We start from the raw sequence: 12,213 nt of genomic DNA on the forward strand, positions 1-12,213 counted from the left end.
ATTACCTTATTTATAAACTACTACATTTTTTTTAAAAAAATAATCATAAATGTTAATATATGTCGGGCACATCACCCTATACCTAATTTATTTAATTAGATTATAAATAAGAGAAAACCTTTTAAATTTGTGCAATTCATTAATCTGTCTTTGCGTCTTCGACTTTTCTATGCCAAACTCTTACCACATTGTTATAAACAAATAATGATAATCGGTTGAGGTTTATAATAACAATAACAATATAATTAGAAAACAGAAGTATGGTTTCTATTTTAAGTTCAAACTGGACCAAACAACATCTGCTTGCTGATGTTTATTTTTGCTATTGTTTCTTGACAATTTGCATTGACTATAAATATGTCAATGATCGAATATTTTAGACTTAAATATAATGAAATTATAATGTCGAGGATGCATACTGTAGTAATTAATTACTTTTTTTTAATAGCCAGTATCCATCTAGACCAACTTTGATATTGATAATTACTCCAAGAAGTTCAACTTGCACCTTATAATTATCGACGAGTAAATATTAGGTTTTCAAATTTAAATTAATTCTAATTAGCTATATATACACATACAACTGTATTCTCACAAAGTGGATCTGAAAGGAATAAAATGTAAGCAAATCTTATATCTATTTTAAAGGTAAGATAAGATACACATTAAATAACGATATTCAAATAATCTAAAATAACACATTAAATAACGATATTCAAATAATCTAAAATACTTACTCCGAAAATTTTACCTAATATATATAGTGTTATGGATCTAACACCTGAAAAGCAAAGGAGGCTAATGATTTTACGTTAGTTGTTATCGTTAAAAAACTGATCTGTTAAGGTATGAAATTAATGAGTCTAAAAGACTCATAAAGTATGAGGTCTTATGTGTAGATATTGAATTGTAATTTATAGTTTAATAATAGACTAAATTAGAAATATGTAGATATTCAATTGATAATTTTTAGTTTAATAATAGACTAAATTAGAAATATAAACTTTTTCTATTATAAATGATAATGTTACGATAGTCAAATCAGATGTAGGTTTTGTTTTTGATATCCAATCGTTAGAACGAAAAAGTGGCTTGTCAAAGACTATGATTTTCGTCTTTAAAATTTTGATTCCAACTTGGGATACATCTCACCTAGGACCAACATATTATAAAAAATAGAAAATAATTATCTTAATTAATTTGTCCACAAAACGACATAAATAACTTTTATAAGAATCGAACGTTCTTTTACTAACCACTTGAGATATCATTGTTTTTAGAATTGGGATACTAAGGTTATTATATTCATATGAGAGTTGCATGATTCTATCATATAATATGGATCATAATAAATTGTTTTGTATAAAAGGATAACTACTATGCATCTATACTTGATTATACATTTATACTTGATTAATTAAAACCTCTAAATTAGTTCAAACTTAATTGTCAGATCCCATAACTTATGATGCGTCTACAACTAAATTCCTCAATATTTTAGAGAACGATATCCCCATTCGATCCTAATAACTGATCTCTAATTAGAAAGAGAAGTTTTTTTTGTGTTTTCTTTATAACTAGTAAGAGAAGTGAAACCTAAACACATAAGTTTTTATTTGAGGAACTTACTTTTAACCTTCCGAACTCAAAATATTGATTCTATAGTCAAATCTCTCTATATAACAAATATTTTTCATAATAGTAATATTTAATTATAGTGATTAAAGTTTTTTTTGAAATTAATTTTTATATTATATGTTATATATTTATATGATATGTTCTATGTAATAGCATTTCATTATAATAGTTAAAAAAGTGTCATTATAGAGAGATTATTTGACTGTAATAGAAATTAAATAAATACAAAGAAACACGATTCTTCTTCTTCTTCTTTTCCACATTTCAAAGAGTATTATTATTGTGTATTATTTCTTTATCGTACATTCTTTTACTATTTATGCTATTTATGTTTTTCAGTGTTTACTATTTCAATGTGACGAAAAAGGCACAATTGATCATTTGAATTATTTTTTTTCTTTAATTGAAAGGTCTATACTTTTATATGATAATTAATCAGTATATATTTATCAAAAACTAAAATTCCTAAATAGATTTCAAAATATTAAATAATCTAAACAAAAATAACCAAAATAATTATAAAAAACACAGACATTTTGTACTTGATATTTTATTTCCAAATATTTCTTCAATTAAGAAAATGAAAAGAAAAAAATAGGATTATATTACCTCATTCACTTGCTTTCTCTAAATTTAGCTTGAAAGATGAATTACGCATACAAAGACAAGTGTCAAAACCGTAAAGGGTATAGGTTTGAATATATTGTTGTTAACTTGTTATGATAGTGTTTCGATACTCTTTAATTGTGATGATTATTAAAAAAATAATGAGTTAAAAAATTATTATTATTTTAAAAAATCAAAATCTTTAGCGTTACTCTAATGAATGTGAAGAAAGACTACTTTGGTAAAACTAATATAGACCAGTACTGACTACTTTGGTAAAACTAATATAGAGCAGTACTAAATTAAGATTAAAAAGTAAATATGGATAATCACATTATCTTTTAAATTAATATTTTTTTAAAGCATACAAAAGCAACTTTTTTTTGTTAAAAAAAATGGTGTAGGGAAAGGAGAAATGACAAGGAGATTACAATGTAGGAAATCGAATCCTCACTAATGAGGCGGAAGTTTAGATAGTCACTAAAATATCCGTACAAGGTCCGGCAATTTAGTTTTAAGATGTTAGGTTAAGAAACAACGATGGATTGTATAAATGGACACAAAATACAAACTAATTTGAGCAACTAGTTGAAAGTACCGATAAAGGAGGAAATTTTTTATCTAAAGATCTAATGAGATAATTGAGATATCTAAAAGAAGTAATGAATTCCTTAATTCCCTATTTGATGGAAATATAGAACATAAAAGAAACCTTAAACTTAGATAGTATATAAGAGTTTTGTTATAAAATAAACAAACTTAACAAATTAATAAGAAGGAAAGATAGTAAGAGAAAGAAAGAGAGTTGAGAGATTTCAGTGTATCACATTTTATTGCAGATTCAATACCTTTTATAGGCAAACTTTGTTGAAAAAATGATTAAGGTATAGTACAAAACACATGAGCTACAGTGAGAATACCATTCATCTACAGTGAAAGTGGGTCCCATGGACATCCACTTTTTGACTTGTTTTACAAACTCCCCCTTGGATGTTCATGTACAAAAGAAAAATATGTACATAATTATTTATAATACACATTGTTTTCTCCCTCATTACTTTAATGATGAAGACCATAATTACATCCTCTCTGCTTGAGTTACTTGCAAGGTGCCTTCTTGATTGGAGTTCATCAAAAGATAACGTGTCTTGTTAAAACATTATTAGGAAAAATCCTGTGAAAAAAAGCCTAATGAAGGAAAAAAAGTATATACATTTTATAATACGCCTTGAGTGTTGCCTCATTAAAAACCTTACCAGAAAAATTCAGTAGGACAAAACCTTGATTAAGGGAAAAAGAGTACTGCGCATATTTTATCCCCCCTGATGAAAACTTCATTTGATATTTTGGAGACGATGCATTCCAATCTTATATCTTAGTTTTCAAAAGTTGATGTTGGTAATGCCTTTGTGAATAAATCTGCAAGATTATCACTCGAACGAACTTGTTATACATCAATATCACCATTCTTCTAGAGATCATGTGTGAAGAATAATTTTGGTGAAATATGTTTCGTTCTGTCTCCTTTTATGAAGTCACCTTTCAATTGAGTTATGCACGCGGCATTGTCTTCGAATATAACTGTGGATACTTTGACATCATTTTTCAGACCGCATTTTCTTTGATAAAGTGTATCATCGATCTCAATCACACACATTCTCTACTTACTTCATGAATTGTTATTATTTCAGCATGATTTGAAGAAGTAGCAACAATAGACTTCTTTGTAGATCGTCATGATATAGCAATTCCTCCGTATGTAAGTAGATAGCCTGTTTGAGATCGAGCTTTATGTGGGTCTGATAAATAACCTGCATCTGCATAACCAATAAGGTCTGCACAACCTTTATTAGTATAAAACAAACTCATATCAATGGTACCCTGTAAGTATCGCAAAATATGCTTGATACCGTTCCAATGTCTTTGCATTGGGGATGAACTATATCTTGCCAACAAATTAATAGAAAATGTTATATTGCTTTACCAAGATACATAAGTGCACCAATAGCACTGAGATATGGTACTTCAGGATCAAGAAGTTCTTTATTCTCTTCTAGAGTCGAAATAGATCTTTGTCCACTTCAAGTGAATGAACAACCATTGGAGTACTTAATGAATGTGTTTTATCCATGTAAAATCGTTTTAAGATTTTCTCAGTGTAGGCTAATTGGTGGACAAAGACCCCATCTGCTAAATGTTCAATTTGCAAACCTAGATAAAGTTTTGTCTTTCCAAGATCCTTCATCTCAAATTCTTTCTTTAGATATTCAATTGTCTTTGGACCTCTTCAGGGGTTCCAATGAGATTTATGTCATCAACATAAACAGCAAGTATAACAAACTCTGATTTCATTTTCTTAATAAAAATACATGGACAAATGACATCATTTATATAACCTTCATTTATCAAGTACTCACTAAGGCGATTATACCACATACGCCCTGATCATTTCAGACCATATAATGATCTTTGCAATTTGATTGAGTATATCTCTTGAAACTTAGTACATGCTTCAGACAATTTTAATCCTTCTAAGATTTTCATGTAAATTTCATTATCAAGTGAAGCTGTAACTACATCCATTAAATGTATTTCAAGATTTTTATATACAACTAAACTAATGAGATATCGAAAAGTTATTCCATCCATAACAGGTGAATATGTTTCTTCATAATAAATGACTCTGCAAGGTCATTTTGAGTATGAACATGAGCAACAGGATGTTCAATTTTTATCCCAACTGATAAGCAATAATTATCAAAAACTTGGGATGTAAATTCTCCAGCATTATCAAGGTGAATAGCTTTAATTGGATAATCTAAAAATTGTGCCCTTAATTTTATTATTTATGTTAATAACTTCGCAAACGCTAGGTTGTAAGATGATAAGAGGCACACATGAGACCATCTTGATTATGCATCTATTATGACCATAAAATATCTAAACAATCCAATAAATGGATGAATAGGTCCATATTTATCCTCATGTATACACTCTAAAAAGCCAGGAGATTCGATGCCAACCGTCAGGGTTGATGGTCTGGCAATTAATTTGCCTTGATAACAAGCAGCACATGAAAATTCATCATTCGTAAGAATCTTCAGGTTCTTTAATGGATGTCCAGTTTAATTTTCAAGAATTCGTCTCATCATTGATGACCTATTCGATCATGTCATAACACAAATGTATTTAGATCAGTAAACTTCTAGTTTACGATCAAATGTGCTTCAATTGCACTAATTTCTGCATAATATAGGCCAGATGACAAAGTTGGTAATTTTTTCAAAATATATTTCTGGCCTAAAACACTCTTGGTTATACCAAGGTATTCAATATTCATTTCAATATCTATTTCTGCGGATATCTTTAAAATTTAACAAGTTTCTTGGGGATTTAGAAGAGAATAGTGCATCTTCTATAATAATCTTTGTCCCCTTAGACAGAAATATAGTAGCTCTTCCGGAGCCTTCAATAATTTTTGAATTACCAGAAATTGTAGTAACATTTGATTTTTTTTTTAAGCAAGTAGAAAAAATATTTCCCGTCTTTAAAAATGGCATGAATTGTTCCACTTTAAATTACATAAATATCCTCGTGATTGATTATTGATCCAAACAAAATTTGAGGCATATCCATATTTTTCTTCAAAAAGAAATAAGGTAAACGTTATAATTAAATTATGGCTCATTATACAAATTTTATTTATTTACATAAATTAAAAAAATATAAATATATTATTCAGTACAAACAAATGAACAGAAAATTATTTAAATATTATCAGACTTATCAATATTCATATTTTCTTCTGGGAAATTGAAGAAATCAGTTACATTCAGATGCATATGCTCAATATTATCTTCAAAGATAAAGTTTGTCTCTAGATTATTTTCTTCTCTCTTCAAGGATGCCTCATATAGCTGAACCAGATGTTTTGATGACCGGCAGGTCCATGACTAGTGTCTCATACCTCCACATCTATGACATATACTTTTTGAATTTTTCTTTGGTATAGATTCTTGCTTTTCACTCTTCTTTTTATATTGCTGATTATTTTTCAGTGTCAGTCGAGCATCATGATTATAATTTCTTTTTCGACCACAACCACGACTGGGGCCATGACCTCTTTCTCGTTGGTTATACTTTGTCTGATTCACTTTAAGGAGTGGCAAAGAACCAATGGACCGACTATCTTGATTTTTCATTAACATTTCATTATGGCGTTCAGCAATAAGAAGGTGAGAAAATAATTTAGAATATTTCTTAAAACCCTTTTCGTGATATTGCTGCTGCAGGAGCATATTCGCGGATGAAAATGTGGAGTATGTTTTTTCAAGTTTGTCTTGCTCAGTTCTTTCTTCTCCGCATAAATTTAAGTGTGCTATAATTCTAAACAAGGCAGAATTATATTCAGTTATATTTTTAAAATCCATTAACCTCAAATTGAGTCAATCATGACGTGCCTATGGAAGGATGACCAACTTCAGGTGATCATATCTTTCTTTCAGATTCTTCCATAGTTTAAGGGAGTCTTTTAATGTGAGGTACTGTAATTTTAACCCCTCGTTAAGATGGTGGCGGAGAAATATCATGGCTTTGGCACGGTCTTGACTAGATGGCATATTGTCATCTTTAATTATATCTGTCAGACCTATCAATTCTAGGTGTATTTCGGCATCTAATGTCCATGATGGGTAGCCTTTTTCAGATATATCAAGAGCATTAAATTCAAATTTAGAGATATTAAATATTTTAAATAAATAAAATTCTTACCATTTTTACCTTTTTAAAATAGCTCAAAGTGATGGAGGCTAGTGTTGTTAACATGTTATAAAACAAACTAACTTAACAAATTAATAAGAAGGAGAGATAGTAAGAGAAAGAAAGATAGTTGAGAGATTTCAGTGTGTCACAATTCATTGCAGATTCAATGACATTTCTAGGCAAACTTTGTTGAAAAAAATGACTGAGCTACAATACAAAACGCGTGAGCTACAGTGAAAATACTATGCATCTACAGTAAAAATACTATTTTCTACTATAAAAGTGGATCTCATAAACATGCAGACTTGTTTTACAACAAGTTTAAAATTAAATTATATTTGTTGTTCTAGTTACGGAACTATTCAAAGCTTTTGTAACAGCTTTTCTGCCAAGAATTGGTGGAATTTCAGGACTACAAGGTCCATTTTTTAATAATTTTCTTAGCGAAAGTATTGTAATGGACTTACGGTGACTCACACACGTGGACAGAGGCGGACCCACGTGTAGCTGAGGGGTTCATCCGAATCTTCTTTGTTAAAAAATTACACTGTATATATAAGATAAATTTTTTAATTTATGTGTATATATTTAACGTTGAACCTCTTGAGCATAAGCCAAAAGACTAGCTCAATGGCCAATGGGATTTAATATTTCGTCTTGGCTTGTAATTCCTGGATCCACCACTGCAGGTGGAGACTGATTGTTAGTAGGAACCTTTGTAAGAAAAATAAACTTATGGTGACTCTCATACATGGAGGAGACTGATTGTTAACAGAAGCCTTTGGAAGCCTCATATTCTTTGGAAATTTGGTAAAATGGGATCTATCGTTATTGAAGAGTCCCACAAAGAAGAATATGTGGTCTTCTAGCATGAACTTAGTCAATTCTCCTCTTATTAATTAGTTTTTTGAAGTTACCTCTGTACCTGTGTAGACAAGAAAGTAACTTTCTAGTGCAAGAAAAGAAATATTTACTGTCCCGTAGTAGGTAATATAAGTTGGTGAATATTTGGCTTTTGCTTTTCTAACTCTATATAAACTCTCCCCTTTCCCTCTTTCCATTAACTTGAACTCACTAGCTCCTTTTTTATTCCCCTCTTATTTTCCCTTTTTAATTCCTTCTATCCGGCAATAAAAGTAAGCATGCCATCAGAATCCGGCAAAGTCGTTTGTGTTACCGGCGCCGGAGGTTTCATTGCCTCTTGGCTCGTTAAACTCCTTCTAGAAAAAGGCTACACTGTCAGAGGAACCGTTAGGAATCCTGGTAATATTAACATTCAATTTTTGTACAAAATTCATGATACATTCCCAGTTGATTCAATTTTTTTTAATTGAAAATGTGCGTGTGTTCAGATGATCCCAAAAATGGTCACTTGAAGGAACTTGAAGGTGCAAAGGAGAGACTGATTCTGTTGAGAGCCGATCTTCTGGACTATCAGAGTTTGAGAGAAGCAATTTATGGCTGTGATGGAGTTTTCCACACCGCCTCCCCTGTCACTGATGATCCAGTAAGCATTCATGTTTTGTTTTTTTCTCTTAAAAGTAAGCCTTTGAGCCGACTGAAACACTCTTTAACTCCGACGTAGTAATATTAAAGTTAAAATCTGCATATACTTTATTTTTTTTAAACCCGATCGGATCTGTTGCTGTTGTTAAAAGTAACCATTCATGTTGATTCTCTATAAATTCCAGAAAATAAATAACAATATATTTCAATTATTTTGCAAAGATAGTAGTTAGAATTAAAGCCATTAGAATTGCTTCATTAGATTGTTTACAGCCAATCAGCTCTAGTGGTTCTGGATACTCTTTTCATATTCTGATAGCGGTTGGTTGAGATATATGGGAAGAAACAGGGGACGGGAGAGACTGAAATATAGAGTATAATTTTTTTTTTTAAAAAGGATCACTTACGTAAATTGTGGGCCTTACCATAATTGAAATTAGCTAACACGTCGAAGATGCACTAGCAAAGTTGTTTTAGCTTTTAGTTACACTAATACATGCATCAGCGGTCGAGTTAGATTTTTCTAAAAAAAATTGAATTTTTTTTGGAAATTTATATTATTTATATATGGTTAAAATTAATTTTTAGATTTAAAGAATAGATATTAAATTCATTTTTAACTTTTTTTGTGTATTTACTTATTCATAGTTTGAACCCCTTAATCTTGACTCCGCCACTAATTCAGATACTCCCCTTCCACTAGCTTGGCTCCGTCTCTGCATGCAAGTTGAAATATGTTCCTTTTACACTGTTTTGTTTTTTTTTGTTCGTTTATACTTATTTTTGGTTGATAATTGGTGTAGGAACAAATGGTGGAGCCAGCAGTAATTGGGACTAAGAATGTGATTACAGCCGCAGCAGAAGGCAAGGTTCGAAGAGTTGTGTTTACTTCGTCAATTGGTACTGTATACATGGACCCCAACCGGGCCCCTGATAAAGTTGTGGACGAGACTTGCTGGAGTGATCTTGACTTCTGCAAGAATACTAAGGTCCGCTAAAAAAAAACATAGTAATTTTGACAAACTATAGAAGACTTCAAATTGGAAATTGATAGTGACAGTTCATGATATAATCGATTTCAATTTGTTTTGACGTGTTTTGGCTTTGCAGAATTGGTACTGCTACGGGAAGACGGTGGCGGAAAAAACAGCGTGGGATGAGTCAAGGGAAAAAGGAGTGGATTTGGTAGTGATCAATCCAGTGTTGGTGCTTGGACCACTGCTCCAACCAACAGTGAATGCCAGTGTTCTTCACATATTAAAGTACCTAACTGGCTCTGCTAAAACATATGCCAATTCAATTCAGGCGTATGTTCATGTTAAGGATGTAGCACTAGCCCACATTCTTCTCTACGAGACTCCTTCTGCATCTGGCCGCTATATCTGTGCTGAGAGTGTGCTTCATCGCGGCGACGTCGTCGAAATTCTCGCTAAATTCTTCCCGGAGTACCCAATCCCCACCAAGTAATTTTACTTGCCAAATCTTTCAGCAAAATTTAACTATTATTTGAACTAACCTTAGTACCTAGAGTTCACACGCTACAAAAAGAAAGAGTAATAGTGACAAATAACTGCTAAACAGTAGAATTGAAACTTTGGTACCAATATAATAATGCGCTATGATAATGTGCTCCATATCTAATACTATTCTTTGTGCCTAAAAAAGGTGAACTTTCTTATCTTTGAAGTGATGAGGTGTACCCGACAAACAAAATCGTATAATATATATTTTATGAAAGAATTTGAGTAAGTATTGACGCTATAAATAAAAGCAAAAGTACCCACTACCCATTAACAAACATCCAACTTGGTTTCAAGCAACATTTTTGGACCTGAATTTGCCTAACCTACAAAGTACAAAACATCAAAATCTTGTCTGGCCCCAGCCACTTCTTACTTTCACTTTAACCGATATCATCATCTAGAGACATCTTTAGTGTCAACGTACAATAGTGGGAGGGGACATCTTTTTTTTAGTAATTTAAATAATCATCCCTAACGATTATTAAACTGAATTAGATAATGTCATTATTAACAATGATTAGATATTAATCTAGTTTCTAGAACGTTTACGTAGAACAGATAATCATAATTATTATTATTATTATTATTATTATTATTATATGTTCAGGTGCTCGGATGAAACGAGGCCAAGGACAAAACCGTACAAATTCACGAACCAAAAGATGAAGGACTTAGGTTTGGAGTTCACGCCGGTGAAACAGTGCTTATATGAGACAGTGAAGAGTCTGCAGGAGAAGGGTCACCTTCCAGTTCCTACTCAAAATGATGAAACTATTCGAATTAACTCTTAGTTAACTGGTATTAAGGGGAGATTATCAATATTGAAAGTTGACCGTTGCTTTTCCCTTTTTTTATGTCCTAAAAAAAAGAGCTACATAATTACTTGTTTTGCTCCGTTTTACTATATGCCCTAATGAAATGTCTTTCGAAAAATAAATGTTGCTTTAGTAAAAAATAAAAATAAAAATTGTCCCACTATATATTTCCTTAAACAACGTAAACTTACGTTTTAGAGTTTAATTTTGTTTATGTTGTCAACGTATATTATTCTGAAGTCTACCTAGGTACTTATTGCGGTATATATATTTCTTCTCCCTATGCATACAGTACCAACTAATTGAGATTATTTAATGTTCAATTGGCATTGTTAGTTGGCATTGTTGCATTAATATTGTATCATACCTGCATGCAGTTACCAACTTTTATATTGGACAAAACGGATTTATATAACCTACCCCAACAAATTTGATTTTGACACTTATGTATAGTCTATCTATTGGTTGATTGATTGATATCCTTCTAGGCTTAGAGCCCATTTGGATTGGCTTATAAGTTGTTGAAAACAGATTTTTGAGTGTTTGATTGGTCAACGTAAAATTATTTTGTGCTTAAATTAAGTCCAAAAAAATAATTGAATTTGTTTGGCTTAGCTTATTTAAAGTAGCTTATAAACTGAAAGCAGCTTATAAGCCAAAAATAAATAAGTTGGGTAGCCCAACTTATTTTTTTTGATTTATAAATTGTTTTCAGTTTATAAGTTGTTTTAAATAAGTTAAGTCAAACATGCTCTTAATTTACAAAACTCTCCCACATTTAAGGTTAATTTACAGTTTGCACACCTAAACTATATGTTAAGTTCCTATTAACACCCCAAGTACAATGTTTGTTGTTTATCACCACCTCGAACCAAAATTTAATCGGAGATGTTTTTCCAATACTCAAAGTGCATTGATTCGAGAACGAGCTCAGCAGCAGGCCAAACACTAGTCTTTCTATCTTCTGGCTATTTCAGAAAGAATTTCCGAGCTTTGTAATAAGTTTGGCCAAAACTATTTTTTTTATTTTTGTTAAAATTTCTGCCAAATCTAATGTTCTAAACAAAAAGAAGAAAAATTAATAAAGAATAAAGGTTACCAGAAACTGAAATTATTTTCACTTTTTCTTTGCTCTTATATGCTAACAAGAAACGGAAATCAGTTTCACATCAGGATCGTTAAGAGATTAATGCCGGAAATATTATAGTTTTGGGGGGAAAAAAACTTAACAAAGTTTAGATGTACAAGTTACATAAAAGACTATAAAAGTTGAGGTAAATAATGGCTAAATGTGTGCAATAGAAGTTAAACATAGAAAGCTTAATTCGAAAGACGAGAATAGGCTCGAGCCTTGAGGAGGATCA

General features: G+C 31.1%; 1 protein-coding gene across 1 annotated transcript; it reads left to right on the plus strand.

Moving 5' to 3' along the window:
- Positions 1-8,045: 8,045 nt before the first annotated feature.
- LOC129896469 (cinnamoyl-CoA reductase 1) lies at positions 8,046-11,054 on the plus strand. The gene is made up of 5 exons (XM_055972383.1): positions 8,046-8,268; positions 8,358-8,512; positions 9,315-9,500; positions 9,622-9,974; positions 10,642-11,054. The coding sequence occupies exons 1-5, from the start codon at positions 8,148-8,150 to the stop codon at positions 10,823-10,825; spliced, it is 999 nt and encodes a 332-aa protein (XP_055828358.1). The 5' UTR covers positions 8,046-8,147; the 3' UTR covers positions 10,826-11,054.
- Positions 11,055-12,213: the final 1,159 nt, after the last annotated feature.

This window comes from Solanum dulcamara, chromosome 7 (genome assembly GCF_947179165.1).
Source record: "Solanum dulcamara chromosome 7, daSolDulc1.2, whole genome shotgun sequence".
NCBI lineage: Eukaryota > Viridiplantae > Streptophyta > Magnoliopsida > Solanales > Solanaceae > Solanum > Solanum dulcamara.